Source organism: Lycorma delicatula, chromosome 12 (assembly GCF_047948215.1).
Source record: "Lycorma delicatula isolate Av1 chromosome 12, ASM4794821v1, whole genome shotgun sequence".
Lineage (NCBI taxonomy): Eukaryota > Metazoa > Arthropoda > Insecta > Hemiptera > Fulgoridae > Lycorma > Lycorma delicatula.
In genome coordinates, this window is record NC_134466.1 from 62,926,839 (window position 1) to 62,943,804 (window position 16,966).

The 16,966-nt window shown below is 31.6% G+C and overlaps 2 protein-coding genes across 8 annotated transcripts in view; both read right to left on the minus strand.

Annotated features, from left to right (window-relative positions):
• LOC142332974 (uncharacterized) overlaps positions 1 to 16,966 on the minus strand; it is a 238,217-nt gene that overhangs the window by 190,475 nt on the left and 30,776 nt on the right. The gene's annotated exons all lie outside the window — the stretch shown is intronic.
• The window catches only part of LOC142332975 (uncharacterized), a 144,744-nt gene that overhangs the window by 37,143 nt on the left and 90,635 nt on the right, over positions 1 to 16,966 (minus strand). For all 7 annotated transcript variants that reach the window (XM_075379731.1, XM_075379732.1, XM_075379726.1 and 4 more), the window contains exon 2: positions 13,506 to 13,623. In XM_075379731.1, the coding sequence (XP_075235846.1) occupies positions 13,506 to 13,583 (78 nt within the window). In that variant the 5' untranslated portion in view covers positions 13,584 to 13,623. The remainder of the gene's footprint in view (positions 1 to 13,505; positions 13,624 to 16,966) is intronic.

Below are 16,966 nucleotides of genomic sequence, written 5' to 3' on the forward strand. Positions count from 1 at the left end.
AAAAAAAAAGTGTGCTTCACACCGCACGGAGTGAAGAATTGTATGGGATCGCAATCGTTTCGAGTTAATATATTATATTACAAGTAGCGTACGTATAACGATTACCTTCATAGCCGCTTTAACCTTTCACCCCTAGAACCAATTTATACGTGTTTTTTCCACGATTATCCCGTGTTTGTAGTAAAATTTTCCCGCTGAAAGACTGGATTTGCCAAAAAATACGTAATAAAACACGGGTTTGAGGTTCAGAAAATTACAACAAAGAAATTGACTGCTGAACCTTCACTTCTCTTTTCACGGGTTTATTCGAATACATTAAAGAAGGGCTACTTTCAATAACGAATATGTGTTCACATGTCGAAACAGTAGATCCACTGAAAAATTCATAATAAAACATGTTTTAACTGCAAACAGAACGATTAATTTTAAATTTATGATGACGATGTAGGTCATCATTACTTTCAGCGATATGTATGTACATCGTTGATCGTTATTTAATATAGGCAACGATCATAAATATTTACGATTCGACCTTTAAAATTATTGTTGGTTTTCATAATCTAATAGCTATTCGGTTAACGGTGTAAATTTATAACGACGATCTGCATCGATCAGTCATCATTACTTTCAGAGAAAGCGGATGATTTAAAAAAAATTGTAGTTGTGATAGCTAGCTATTGACAGCTGATGTTATTTTTTTATATTATACATAAGAAACGGGATCGCTCGGACATATATTTTGTTAAATAAAAAAAGGGCGTACCTCGAAAACCGCCGCGCCCTAGGGCATTTTTAACGCCATTTTAAAATTCTTAACCCGAAAGAAACTTTGCCATCGCCCAGATCGATCGATCCTAGTCCCACGCGTCTAGCGGCTACCGTTCTCGAGATACTAGCGCGAGAGAAATTCGCCCCAGCAGAATTGCAGGATAAAAATATTTCATATAAGTAATTTTTTAACGGTAAACAGCAATCTTTACCGACAATATTTTCAAGGTTATGACTTTTTAAAGGCGTATAAATAAGGAATTTAAAATCATCACTTACACTGAATTTAAACGATTATAATTTAAACCGTCACGTCTAGCAACTTCTTCAACTCGAACTCCTATGTTTTTAATAACTCGACATATCTCGTTGCAAGCCTCGATAATCAGTTCCATCCCTGTAGAGGATGTTTAGGGGGAAAAAAAAATAATCACAAGGATTCGCATACTAACGGTGGGACTATAATAATTATAAAGAAAAAAATTTAATTCACATTCCGCCGCGTCCCGTCGTAACGCAGTTCGAATCTCAGTGGACTTTTTTTTCACTTTAAAATTGTTTATTTATTTAATTTAAACCAACAGCTGCTCACCAGCGGTACCAACCTTTAAATTAATTATTATAAATATTTAAGACGAAAATATTAACCAAGTTGACGCCCCTGCGGAATTTCAAACTCCCGCTAAGGGAATAGGAAATTTGTCAGTGGGATTTCCTATTAAATTACATATTTACATGTTTAAAAGTACATAAAATTTTGTTTCATTATTAACTTCTCATATTTTTTCATTGTTTTTTTTAAATTTATTTATTGTTATTATTTATTGTTTTTTTTTTACAATCAGAGGTTAATGATTATTAATAAATCAATATTTTTAAATGGAAAAGGAGATGAAGTCTGATTCGAACCGATATCCCTTCTTCCTCTTGTAAGATCCAAATATTTCATTAATTAAAATTTTATTGTGCTATAACTCTGCTACCGATGAAAATGAGTACCGCTTATGATATATCGTTGAAAAACTCTCGACGAGGGCTTAATGCGATTAAGAAAAAGTCAAAAATACTTATTTTTGATTGGTTCCAGAGTTGTAGCCTAATAAAATTTTAATTAATGAAATATTTGGATCTTACAAGGGGAAGCCACCTAAGGTTCAAAACAGACTTCAAAAGAAAAATTTTTAATAAAATAAAATTTGATGTACTTTTCATATCATATGACATAAAAATGAATCGAATTCGGTTAAACCGAATTCGATTCATTTTTGTCGGTTCTTTTAATTTTCATAAAAATTTGACCCCGGCCTTGAAAAGGTCCAGAAAAGGGTTTTCTGGAGCACCACCCCCAGTAATTTTAAGTACGAGCCGCCACCGGAATCGATGCATGACTAAACCCTATTTAATCTCTACATAAACGAGCCTCAAACACCACTCGGTTTAAAGAAAAATAATAAACATTATAATGATCTGTGTAAGGACAGAGATAAATTTAGAAAATTCATTTGAAAATCTACGTTTCCAGTGAAAAAGAAAAAAGAAGGTATAAACCTGAATAGATGGACCGAAGAAATGTGACATTTGGGAAAGCAAAAGAAATCAAAATTTTTGAAACGTGATCCTTAGTGAACAGAAGGTAAAGAATAAAACCCGTATTACTTACTTCGAAACCCACCCACCACCCGTTCAGAGATTTAATTAATTTTTTTTTTTAACTTGAAAATAGTCTTTTTGTATTCCTCTAAGTTATGGTACTCTTTAGATTAAAAACTTCAGATTTTCTCCATGAAGCCTCCCTGATGTACTTGTGTCATACAGGAAATATCTGATCTGGACACTACATGACTTCTTTGTACGCCTATTATATTACATATACATATTTTTTTTAAATGAAAATTACATAAAATCTTACTTCATTAATAACTTCCGATTTTTTTCATATATATATATATATATATATATATATATATATACATATTTATATTTGTTATTATTGAATTATTATTATTTATTGTAAAATTATTATTATAATCAGTGGTTAATAATTATTAATAAATCAATATATTTGAATAAATAACTAAATATGTATATGAAATCAGTTTTGAACCGATGTGCCTTCCCTTTGTAAGATCCAAATATTTCATTAATTAAAATTTTATTGAGGTATAACTATGAAACCGATGAAAATAAATACCGCTTATGAAAGATATATCGTTGGCAAGCTCTCGATGAGGACTTATTACTGCAGTTAAGAAACCTCAAAAATCCAAACAAAAATTGGATTTCGGGCTGTTTTGTACATTTTTGGTCCGCTTGATTGCAATCAAAACGAGAGGTCCACAATTAGATGTTAGAACTGTTCTAAACCCAAAATTTCGACATCCTACGGCTAATCGTTTTTGAGTTATACGAGACGTACAGAAGTCACGCCAAAACTAGTCAAAATGAGATCGGGGATGATGAAAATGGATATTTCCGTTGAAATCTGAAAACCGACACTTTTCGCGATTAAAATACTTCCTTCATTTCGTACAAGGAAGTAAAAATTAGACCGTTTTGTAGCAGAGACATTTTGACAATCTAAATTCTCTATGCCTAATATTTTAAAAATTTTTATTTGAGGAATTTTTATAACTTTTACGTAAGACCGATATGTAAATTGTATTATATAATTATTTATTTAAGGTGTTTCTAAAAAGATATTTGTTTTCCTAGATAAATAATTTTATATTATAATCTAATGAAATTAAATTAAACTGTGTTAATCCTTCTTTTTATTAATAACTGTTAACGGTAAATTCGGTATTTTATTCATCCCTTACTTAAGAGGTAATTACTAGGGGTAGTTACCAAATTGGCTATTTTGTAAAATCTAATTTTATATTATTTGATTATTATAGAATTTTATTTTTACTTATTGTTGCGTAACCGTGGAAACAAGAATTACTAAATAAATATAATACAGTAACAAGTTTGTGCTGGATTTCTACTGCCCGATCTGGATTGGCTGGACCGATCTAGTTTGAACTCTACTAGTAAATACTGGACAAGATCGGACTGGGCTCTTTTGGACAGAAATTACCCGATATTCAAGGCTCAACGACTCTGTAGTCAAGAAAGTTACCGTGATATTTTGTTTTTTTGAAAAAGCCCCCAATTTCCACTCCCACGGTCCGATTTTTCCCATTAACGAACTCGACCGAGAGTTTGGGTCGGGTATATTTTATTTATCAATTTGAAAGTGATCGGCTCAAAATTACGGCAGTTACGTCCACAAAAAAGTGAAATATATATCAACTTTTAACCTGACGGTGGTTTTGGGGTCTGGAGGTTATGAAACGCGAAGATATATCGAAATTTTCCGGAAGTCGAATCATGATACCCATTACAATAGGTAGCTTTCTTCTAAAATCCATCTAATAGCAAAAAAGTTATTTTTACAATAAATTTTGGCTTTGCAAAAAACGGCTTCGTTTAACCGTTTTTGAGTTTTTAGCTGTAACTAATCGAAGAAATTCAGTTTTTAAGAGTTTAAATTATAGATACTTAAAAAATGTTGGCCTTGGAAGTTTACCTTCTCTTTTTCCTGTTTAGCCTACGGTAATTAACCTTTCAGATATTATTTCAAAGGATGATATGTACGATTGTAAATGGAGTGTAGTCTTCTACAATCTCAGGTCGACCGTTCCTGAGATGTGCGGTTAATTGAAACCCGACCGTCAAAGAACACCCACGATCTAGTATTCAAATCCGTGTGAAAATATCTGACTTTACTAGGACTTGAACGCTGAAACACTCGACTTCGAAATAAGCTGATTTGGAAAGACAAGTTCACACTAGACCAGTCCGCTGGGTTCTATGAAGTTTACCTGGTCCTACAAAATTGGAAAACTGATTTTCACCACCTACGAATGGCCGCCAGTTTGTCCAGTGGGAGGTGCAACGGGATGCTTTTATGATATCTCTCTAAATAATCGTCAGATTTTCAAGATTCGAACGGGGTATTTGTTAGGCGATTGAAGGATAACTTTGGCATGCATCACGTAAACTCTCGATCTAACAGATAACGGTTAATCGGAAATGTTATCGAAAAATGAAAAATTATTTATTTAACCGGGCAAATAATAAATAATTCGTACGGTGCTGCATTTCTCATTATTGAAATTGAAGACGACATATCACGAATTATACGTAACGCAAACCAAAACTACTGAAAATTTCTGTTAAAAATTCTTCTTACGTTCTTGTCACTGCAAACTAAGAAAGATTTTGAAATGAAAATTTTTTTAGGCGCGTTGTTGGGAGATTTTCGGATAGACTTTCTACGGGAAAAAAAAGCCGACTCGTAACCAAAATTATCACGAGACGATAGAGCTACATATGTTATAAATATGTTAGTTCTCACAAAATAAAACAGATGGCGCTGATGTGTGATCGCGTACTTTTAAAATAGTTTAATATATAAGTTTTTTTTTTGAAATTGTTGGTTTTAGCTAATTCAGAGATGAAATACTTTTTAACGATTAAAAATTAGTTTGAATCGCTAAAATATTTATTTTTAGCATTAATAACACATTTTAATTAAATAAATACTTGCTTAATAATTTTTAACTCTACTCAAATAATGTCACGTTAATTAACGCCATCTCTTGCATTTTAAGAGAACTATCCAAGACCAGCACTGTACAATGTACATTCTAAAAAGAATGCAATAATTATACTTCCACAAATTATTATACAAAGAACGGTGCGTTCTTTGTATAGTACCTACAGTACCGCCTATAGTACCTACAAAAGATTGTAGGTAAATTTCTAAAGTTTGTTTATCAGCAGTTGTAACCGCAACGTCAGTTCTTAAATTGTTGTTGCGGTGAGTTTAGCGAGTTACTATGTTCTCGGATAAAGACAAAGCAAAGTGTGTTTTATTGATGGCCGAATTAAAATCCGTAATTTTAGTTCAACGCGCGTTTCGACGTGAATTCGGAAGAGATCAGCCACACAAAAATAACATAACGCGTCGGTTCAAACGATTCGAAGAAACCGGATCGGTTAAGAAACAGAAATCAACCGGCAAGTGTACCGGACGAAACGGTTGAACTAATTAGACGATCGGCGATTAGAAGTGCTGGGAAGTCCATCCCCGTCGAAGAGTCGAATTAGGTATTCCAAAATCAACGGTTCACAACGTTTTTCGTAAAAAACTGAAATTACACGCTTATAAAATCCAGATACTGCAGCCATTGAAACCCGATGATGGTGTAAAACGTTACAATTTTGCTGTTGAAATGTCGAACAGAATAAGTGAAAACGAAACATTTTTAGACGATATTATTTTTACAGACGAAGCTACATTCCACGCAACGGATGCGTTAACAGACACGATTCACGAATACGGGGCTCTGAAAACCCACACGCGATTATCGAGAAACAACGCGATTCGCCTAAAGTTAATGTTTGGTGTGGCGCGATGAAAAATCGTGTAATAGGGCCTTTCTTCTTTGCTGAAAAAATAATTAATGGAGTCGCGTATCTTGACGTGTTAACCGATTATCGCTTTCCTCAGCCGGACGAACTCGAAAACATTCATCGACTTCATTTCCAACAAGACGGTGCTCCCCCGCACTTCAACGCGTCGGTCGCGGACGCTTCGAACGAAAAATTTGGAGATCGATGAATAGACCGGCAAGGACCCGTACTTTGGCCTCCAAGGAGTCCAGACCTGACACCTTGCGGTTTTTTCTTGTAGGGGTATATCAAAAGCGTTGTTTATACGCAAAAAATTCGCGACCTAAACCGCTTAAAAACAGGATTAACGAAGCGATGACAACCGTTAACGAAGAAACGTTAACTTATGTTTGGAGAGAAGGCGAGTATCGTTTGGACATTTGTCGAGCGACTAAGGGCGTACATATTGAAATTTATTAATTATGTAAAAAAATGTTTGAGACGACAAATTTGAAAAATAAAAAACATAAACTGTGAGTAATTCTGTTTTAATTTAAACCGCGTTCAAACCGCACCGTTCTTTTACGATAACCCTGTATATATATCGGCATAGTACACGCAACGCGTTAGATAAAGAATATATTTTATACGCCATTCGAGATATTCAAAAGAATAAAACTTATTTTTTTACATTTACAATTCCGAATAATTTACTTATAGTTAATTTACTAAACTTTAATACTATTAATTATATATTTACTAATATAATTATAAATTAAAAACATCCATTAAATTTATTAATAATATATATGAAAGAGGAAAAGGCATAGAGCGAGAATATATATTACGCATATATGAGTGTGTAGTACTAGATTTACTAGTAAATAGGGTCGGTATAGTGGCAAACGCTTCTTCTCAAATCTGGTTGATTTGGAAATCGTGAAAGGAGAAAAAATCTGGTCGATTTGGAAATCGTGAGTTCCAGGGTTCAAGTCTTAGTAAAGTCTTTTTTTTCAATTAACCACATATCTCAGAAACGGTCGACCTGAGATTGTATAATAAGACTACACTTCATTTACACTCGTACATATCATCCCCCGAAGTAATACCTGACGATGATTCCCGGAGGCTAAACGGGAAAATGAAGATATGATTTATCGCCGGCCTCCATGGCGCTAACGGTAGCGTCTCGGCCTTTCATCCGGAGGTCCCGGGTTCGAATCCCGGTTAGGCGTGACATCTTCAAACAAGGTATAAATCATTCGTCTTATCCTCTGAAGCAATACGTAACGGTGGTCCTGGAGATTAAAAAAAACATCTTTCTTCCGCTCAAAAATCCAAAATTTGTGTAATATAAATAAAACAGTTTTTAACAAAGCGATAGCGATATCGAAAAAGGTAACGCATTACTACATTTCTGTTATGAATATCTGTTATTAATTTAGAATTTTCTTTAAATATTCATAATAATAGACGATAAACAACGTTTAAGCGTTCCACATAATAACCAAAAAAAAAGCAAAAATTTGTTAGAAAACTCTTACCCGGCCGATTTCATTTATTAAACAAGGAATAATCATAAAAATTGTATTATTTCTATAAACGAGATAAATGAAATCGGACCGGTAACAGTTTTATAACAAATTTTTTTATTTTTTTATTATTATTATACGGAACGCTTAAACATTATTTATTGTCTATAGCAGACCCGGCAATGCTTCGCTCTTGCTAGATTTCACTCTATATATATCTATATATATATATATATATATATATATATATATATATATATATAGATTAAATGAACACAATTGAAAGTTTGATAAAACATTAACAAAATTTAACCTTCTCCTTTTCCCCATTTTAATTTTTACCAAATTCCCTTTCTTTTTACCCCCTTTTCCTTCTCCCATTTCTCTTCCCTTATTTCCCTTTCCCCCTCGCCTTATTTTTTCTCCTTTCTATTTCCTTTTTCCGTTGTCCCCTTTTTCCCTTTTCGATTTTCCCTTTCTCTCTTTTTGCCGCGCGTAAATCGGTTCGGTGGTTTTTTTTTAGTCTATACTGGACATATATATCGAAAAAATTGAAACGGAATCGTAAAAAATTTAGTACAGCGTGTTTTGCTTTTACGTCCAACAGATAGCGCTGTTTTTACCTGCCACAGGTGTCGCATATTAGGTATATAAGAACACGCGCGTATTCGAACGCAACGTTGCGTCAAAATTTCAAAGCGATCGGTGAAGAACTTTCGGAGATTTATGATTTTGAACAAACGAACATTTACATTTTTATTTTTATAGATTATTTATATTTAACGTGTATTTTAAAACGGATTTTGATAATAGAAACGCAGTGTCTTACCTTTTTTTGATATCGATATCGATTTCTTAAATTTTGGTTTTTTAAGCGGAAGAAATGAGATATTTCTTTCTTTTCCTGTTTAGCCTCCGGAAATTACCGTTCAGAGGATGAATGAGGATGATATGTACGATTGTAAACGGAATGTAGTCTCGTACAGTCTCAGTTCGACCGTTCCTGAGATGCGCGGTTAATTGAAACCCGACCGCCAAAGAACACCGGTATCCACGATCTAGTATTCAAATCCGTGTAAACATTATCGACTTTGCTACGACTTGAACGCTGGAACTCTCTGCTTTCAAATCGATCGATTTGGGAAGTCGAGTTCACCGGTAGACCGACCCGGTGGGTCGAAGAAGAAAACGATATCTGCGAGACTCTAACCGTACGGTTTACAATTTCATTGTAATTTTTTTTTATTTATTTCTTCCGCTCACCTTTGACGTCACAACATATCAGACGATTACAACAGTTGCATGTCAGCGCTACACTAACGCTCCTTGCGGTTAGAGCGGGTACTATTGAAACTGTAAACCCGCTTTGCCGGTAATTTATTTATAGCATTTTTTTGTGCTGAAATATGATTTTTCAATTTTCTTTTTTTGAAATATTATTTTTTAATCGTTAACAAATTTCCTAAGAAAATAAGACCTCGATTAGGCGAAATATCGACATGCCTATATAAAACGAAATATTTTTGCAAAAGTGGATCCGCTAGGTGACGCTGGGGTCGTGATATTTGGAAAAATTATACATATAATGAATATTTATGTGTGTGTATATATATATATATATATATATATATATATATATATATTAGAAAAATTAAATGACGTGACAGAGGATTCCACTATGAAAAGTAAAACAGATTCCTTACTTGAGCACGCAATTAATTTTGAATTTGTTTTATTTACAGTTATTTGGTATAAATTACTATTGACTGTGAACTGTACAAAGACGTAATTGCGATTTAAGTTTAGTAACCGATCTTTTAAAAGGGTCGATAGATTTTTTTTAAAGAATTTGGAGAATGGTTTTTTAAAATATAAAATGAAAGCAAATAATATTTATTAAAAAATTAATATTTCAAACGAATAAAAAACCGTAAGAATAAGAAAACGTAGACGTGTATTTGATTACGAAAGAGCAGGAGCGGACGAAAGAAACTTCTACATAAATTATTTCTTGACAATAACAGATCAAGTCATATCTTCATTACGAGTGAGATTTGAACAAATTGAAAATCATATTAATATTTTCGGTTTTCTTTATAATATTTCACTATTATTAACAATGAAAGACGACAGACTTAAAAAGTTTTGCGTGGATTTATTTTTAAAATTAAGGCAGATAAAAATCGTGATGCAAATGGAACCGATTTATACGAAGAAATTAACATTTTTTGTTCGGTCTGTACTAATGTTGAAAGTGAAACACCAATACGGTGCTTGAATATGAGAAATATTCACGATTTTTTTTCCAAATCCGGCCGTTAGTTTAAGAATATCGTTAACGATTCCGATTTAAACAGCATCAGCAGAACGAAATTTTTCTTAATTAAAATCGATTAAAAATTATTTACGGACAATAATGTCACAAGAACGATTAACAAACCTGACGCTTTTATCTATTGAGCACGAAATACGGTAAAAATTAAATCGCTATGATTTTATAAAAGATTTTGCTGAAAAATTAATATTTCGTAAAATAGTACGAACGAAAGGTTCATTGAAAAAAAAATTAAGATAAAAATAAATAAAAACAAAGATCCAATTTTAAGAAAAGTTTTTTACAATTTTTGTTTTATAATATCCGCAATTTTATTTAAATACATTTTTGAAAAGTTAATTGTTTTACTTATTTTTTTACTGAAACTTAGTTTATTTTTAGAAAGGGCCCTGCAATTTCAGATTTGTCCCGGGCCCCGCAAAAGCAAGGGGCGGCTCTGTGTATGTCTATATAAAAACATATAAATTATTTATTCATTGCTTTATATTTATTTAGAATTGCTATTCAAATTTTTTTCATAATTTTTGGATAATTTTGGGTCGATACAATAAAATGATTTTTTTTTAAATAATGCTGAACCGTTTTCACATTATTATTGCGATTGTTCAAATCAATGAAAATAAAAACTCAAATATTAATGGATGACTAGAGATCGACTAGAAAAACCGACATATGAACTAGATCAGTATTAATTTCATCTTTACTGTAGTGAAAAAAAGAGTTTCATTCGTAAATATCGAGTGCTTTATTTGATGAGAATTTTGGAGTTGTTTTTTCATAAAAATAAAAAGAATCTTATTATTAATAGTAGAAGAATATACACGTGGAAAAAACCAGGCGATATGCAAGGTATCAGATAGATTATATCACGGTTAAGCAAAGATTTAGAAATCAACTAGTCGACTGCAAAACTTACCCTGGAGCAGACATTGATCGCGACCATAATTTTGGTGATAATGAAATGTAAATTGGGATTTAAAAACCTGAAGAAAAGGTGTCAGATGAATCTGTGGAATTTAGAGAAGCTTGAGGAAGAGAAGATTTTTGAGGAGGACATCGCAAGAGGTCTGAGTAAAAAAGATAAGGTAGAAGAAGAATGGGAGAATTTTAAAAAGGAAATTATTAAATCAGCAGAAACGAACTTAGGCAAAACAAAGAGAACTGGTAGAAAACCTTGGGTTTCAGACGATATATTGCAGCTGATGTAGTGATGAAGAAAGTAAAAGGAACTATAGACAATTAAGAAATACTGTAAACAGGAAGTGCAAACTAGCCAAAGAAGAGTGGATTAAAGAAAAGTGTTCAGAAGTGGAAAGAGAAATGAACATTGGTAAGATAGACAGAGCATACAGGAAAGTTAAGGAAAGTTTGGGGTACATAAATTAAAATCTAATAATGTGTTAAACAAAGATGGTATACCAATGTGTAATACGAAAGGTAAAGTCGATAGATGGGTGGAATATATTGAAGAGTTATACGGAGGAAATGAATTAGAAAATGGTGTTATAGAGGAAGAAGAGCAAGTTGAAGAGGATGAAAGGGGAGAAACAATACTGAGATCTGAATTTAAGAGAGCATTAAAAGATTTAAATGGCAGAAAGGCTCCTGGAATAGACAGGATACCTGTAGAATTACTGCGCAGTGCAGGTGAGGAAGCGATTGATAGATTATAAAAGCTGGTGTGTAATATTTATGAAAAAGGGGAGTTCCGTCAGACTTCAAAAAAAGTGTTATAGTCATGATACAAAAGAAAGCAGGGGCAGATATATGTGAAGAATACAGAACAATTAGTTTAACTAGTCATGCATCAAAAATCTTAACTCAAAATTCTATACAGAAGAATTGAGAGGAGAGTGGAAGAAGTGTTAGGAGAAGACCAATTTGGTCTCAGGAAAAGTATAGGGACAAGGGAAGCAATTTTAGGCCTCAGATTAATAGTAGAAGAAAGATTAAAGAAAAACAAACCAACATACTTGGGATTTATAGACCTAGAAAAGGCATTTGATAACGTAGACTGGAATAAAATGTTCAGCATTTTAAAAAAATTAGGGTTCAAGTACAGAGATAGAAGAACAATTGCTAACATGTACAGGAACCAAACAGCAACAGTAATAATTGAAGAACATATGAAAGAAGCCGTAATAAGAAAGGGAGTCCGACAAGGATGTTCCCTATTCTTGTTACTTTTTAATCTTTACATGGAACTAGCAGTTAATGATGTAACAATTTAGATTCGGAGTAACAGTACAAGGTGAAAAGATAAAGTGCTACGATTTGCTGATGATATAGTAATATAGAAACAATGAACGGCATAGATGAAGTCCTATGCAAGAACTATCGCATGAAAATAAACAAATACAAAACAAAAGTAATGAAATGTATTAGAAATAACAAAGATGGACCACTGGATGTGAAAATAGGAGGAGAAAAGATTACGGAGGTAGAAGAATTTTGTTATTTGGGAAGTAGAATTACTAAAGATGGACGAAGCAGGAGCGATATAAAATGCCGAATAGCACAAGCGAAACAAGCCTTCAGTCAGAAATATAATTTGCTAACATCAAAAATTAATTTAAATGTCAGGAAAAAATTTTTTAAAGTATATGTTTGGAGTGTCGCTTTATATGGAAGTGAAGCTTGGACAATCTGAGTATCTGAGAAGAAAAGATTAGAAGCTTTTGAAATGGTGTACTATAGGAGAATGTTAAAAATCAGATGGGTGGATAAAGTGACAAATGAAGAGGTATTGTGGCAAATAGATGAAGAAAGAAGCATTTGGAAAAATATAGTTAAAAGAAGAGACAGACTTATAGGCCACATACTAAGGCATCCTGGAATATTGGAAATAATATTATTAATATTGGAAGGACAGGTAGAAGGAAAACATTGTGTAGGCAGGCCACGTTTGGAATATGTAAAACAAATTGTTAGGGATGTAGGATGTAGGGGGTATACTGAAATGAAACGACTAGCACTAGAAATCTGGGGAATAGCACTAGGGAATCTTGGAGAGCTGCATCAAACCAGTCAAATGACTGAAGACAAAAAAAAATTCATTAATAAAATTATGTTTAACCTGCATCGAGTCAAGTTTTAATTACTAACCTGATAAATATTTAAATACAAGTGAATACAATTAACAACTGATCACTCAGAGCTTATTAAAATGAGAGCTCTATCAGTTAAAATATTTCAAACAATTTGAAAGATTTCAAAATATATTTCAAACATTACTGAAGTTTAAAAAAAAACTTTTGCCCTCACACATTAACCATTTATCATTCACACACAATTTAATAAGTCGGAATTAAAATCAATTTTTTATAACAGAACATACTGAAATAGCAACACACACACACACAAAGTAATGAAATTAACAAGAGACTAATCCCTGTTTGTTATAATATCCAATAATTATAAATACTTACATGACCCGGATAAAATTCCATTTCTTCTTCTGTCTTCACAGTGTATAAATCATTTATTTCAAGTTCATTGGTTTTCATGTTAAGATTAAGCTGTGGTGAAACTTTATCACTCAGATTCCTTTAAAAATAACATAAAGAAAGATCTTACAAAAACGTGAAAACTATTATTCAATAAATAATTTTTTTTTATTTTGACTGGAACTTAATAATACCATAACATAATTATATCACATCATCATAAAATAAATTATTAATAGACAAACGAATTATAAGAGAAAAAAAGACGTGATTAAAAGCTGTACTTATTGTTTATATAAAACTTAAAATAAAAATGTTAAAAATTACATTTTTATTTTAATGTTTTTCATTAAAAAAAAATTACAAATGTACACACATATTAATATATGTAGAATAAAAATAAAGCCTTATTAAGGAATCAAATTCGATAAAACTTAAGGAAAATTCCAAATTCAATTTGTTTGATTCAAAAAATCTAAGAAATTATTATTATTATAATTATTTATTCTAACAAAAGAACTTCAAAAAATTGTTTTATTGGAAATATGAATATTTGAATGAAGCTCACCATCAAGATAAAGAATTATATTCATTCGGTACAGAAATTGAATATAACAGTTTCACGAGGAGAACCTTAGTTTAGATCGAAGAAAATTTAAATCTTGAGTTAGGTAATAAAATTAAAAAACTGCAGTTTATTTTTCATATTTTTTTCTGTCTCAACTGCTTTACAGATTGAATCGATTGTCAAAATAATTCTTGTTTTTTAATTGTAATCATTACTACTCAGCCTTAAAAAAAAAAAAATTTATCTTACCTGGTGACAGGAATATACATTTACCAAATAACAATAATAAAATAAATAAGTATAAAATCCTACAGAATAGTCAGGGATAAACACCACAAGTTAATATTACTTTGAGACCGACATAAGTTTAAGATCGTTTGCAGACTATTTGTTTAAACAAGTAAAAGATAAGATAATATAACCTTGTTTTAAATTACAACCCAAGCTTTTAGATCGTACGAATAGTAAACAGAAAAATAAGTTACAATGTAAAGATAGATTTTAGTTGTTTTAATGATTTAATTAATGAAAAAGATTCTAGTTTTATAAATAAATAAATAAAGGGCTATATCCATCAAAAAATAACATTAATGATGTTTTCATTATCGATAAACTGAATAAAGGAATTGAAAATGCCAAAAATACTGCAGACTATTAAATTTCTTTAAAGCTAAGCCTTGGTCAGTTAAAAACATAACCCTACTTCTTTTATTAACTAAAAAAGTGAATTAAATTAAATGATAAATTATCCGGATGTCGATGTTTAAATAAGTATTACAAAAGATAAAACAAACTTAATACTTAAAATTTTTAGAACAGATTAAACAATAAACTGTTATACAGAAAATATAAAATCAAAATGCTAAAGAATAAGGGTATGACAGATGAGCAGAGACAGTTATGAATCACCGAGTGAATTTTTTATTACAGTTCGGCAATAAAATAGATATACACTGAATGCAATATTGACATTACTAATTAAGCGACAGAAATAATCCTTTATAGATAATTAGATGAAACAATAATCTGTGAGCACACAAGTAGGCGCAATATAAAAAGTATTATTTTTCCTTAAAAGATCATAGAGTTGGTTGTTGATGCGGGGAAAGCGATATAGCTTTGGTAAATATCTTTATTTAAATAGCGATTTATCGATTTTAATACCGTTCAGTAAAACAACAACTCACTTTAAAATGTAATTAGCGCTTATAATACCAGGATAATGTGTTCTTAGCCAAATATTATAAAATGTATAGTTAAGAATTAAACATGAGTAACTTGTTATATTATCAGTATTATTTAATGAAGATGATTTGAGAACTGAAATACTTCTTGTGTTGTAGAGGGCATTATTTGCTTTCTCATGGCTCCAATTTAACAATCTTGTGTGTTAATTACCGTCTGGTGGTTCATAAGGTTGTGGTTGTCTCTACTATTATATATTTCTCTGACTGAACGTCTTTCTGTCATATTTTAAAATTAATAAACTATTTTTTTATAAATTAATACATTTACGTTAAATTATGATATTGTTTAGGCTAATGATCTTCATTTTCGCTCGATGAATTATGTTAACAGTCGATTTATCATACAACAATATTTCAGCGATCGATCTTCAGCCGATGGAATTACTTGCACTTGCACAATATGAATCGAATTCATCGACTTCACACAGTTACAAAACATTAGAAGATGAGAGCACTAGAATTAATCCGATCGGAAATCCATTATTATGCGACTAGAAATTATCACCTTAAAAGGTTTTTGAGGGAACTCTAACAACAGAAGTTTATTATTTGATCGATATCGTTTCAAATAATCTAACATGTTCTGGACCAAAGCAATTAGAAGGTTCATACTGGAATACGGTGCCATCAAAACTTCTAACGTGTGAATCAAGTCAAATAATAAACGAATCTAGTACTATACGTCCAAAAGAACGTAAATGTTTCTACCGTCCACAAGATGAAGGCTTGATTATCGATTGCACTGAACTAAGGATAAAAACTCTCCCTTAAAGATTTCTTCTTGGAACATTACAATTCTACACTAAATCGTATAAAAATGTTAATCATACCGAGCTATATTTAGCAAGAAATTATTTTATCATCACTGCCACTAGAATTAGATGAGGTTTTAAGTATATCACGACTTTATCTCTCCTCAAAAACATTTCACAAATAACTTTGACCGGCTTATCGCCTAATATAACAGTAACTATCAGAATAAATTACTTTAAGCATAGCCATAATGATTGCACATTTAATAATAAATATTTTATTTAATGATTTTTCACACTTGTTGACTATAAAATACAATAATTAGACAAATTTTACTGAAATTATTTTAAGTAATGATTAAGATTTGCGGACAGACAGACACACACACTCACAGAGTGAGAGGGGGAAAGAGAGAGATCAAACAAGCTCCAACAAAAATATCTTCACCACCGTAATATGCTTTTACATTCACAGAAGTTAGTGATCATGTTAAGAACAAAGAGTGTAATTTCAGTTCTGTTCACAAGTTTGTATTAACATCTTTTCAGAAATATGAAGCGACCTGGTTTATTTCAAAAACATTTTTAATCTTTCTGTGACTAATACTGCCTCAACAATAATGTTTAAATATTAATCGATCTTTAACTATACTATCGGGCGTATTTCCATACCGTTTGAATATTTACTTCTAATGAACATCTCGAGAAGGATTTTTTATTTCATTAAGTGAACTCTTAGTTCCGATATAATTATTGAAAATTTCATTCGGTCTGTGCTAGATAATATTAACTGTATTTTCTCAAGAGTTTTAAAAATAATTTAATAATCAAGAACAACGATTTTTAAAAGTTATGTCAACAGCTTGGCATCAACAA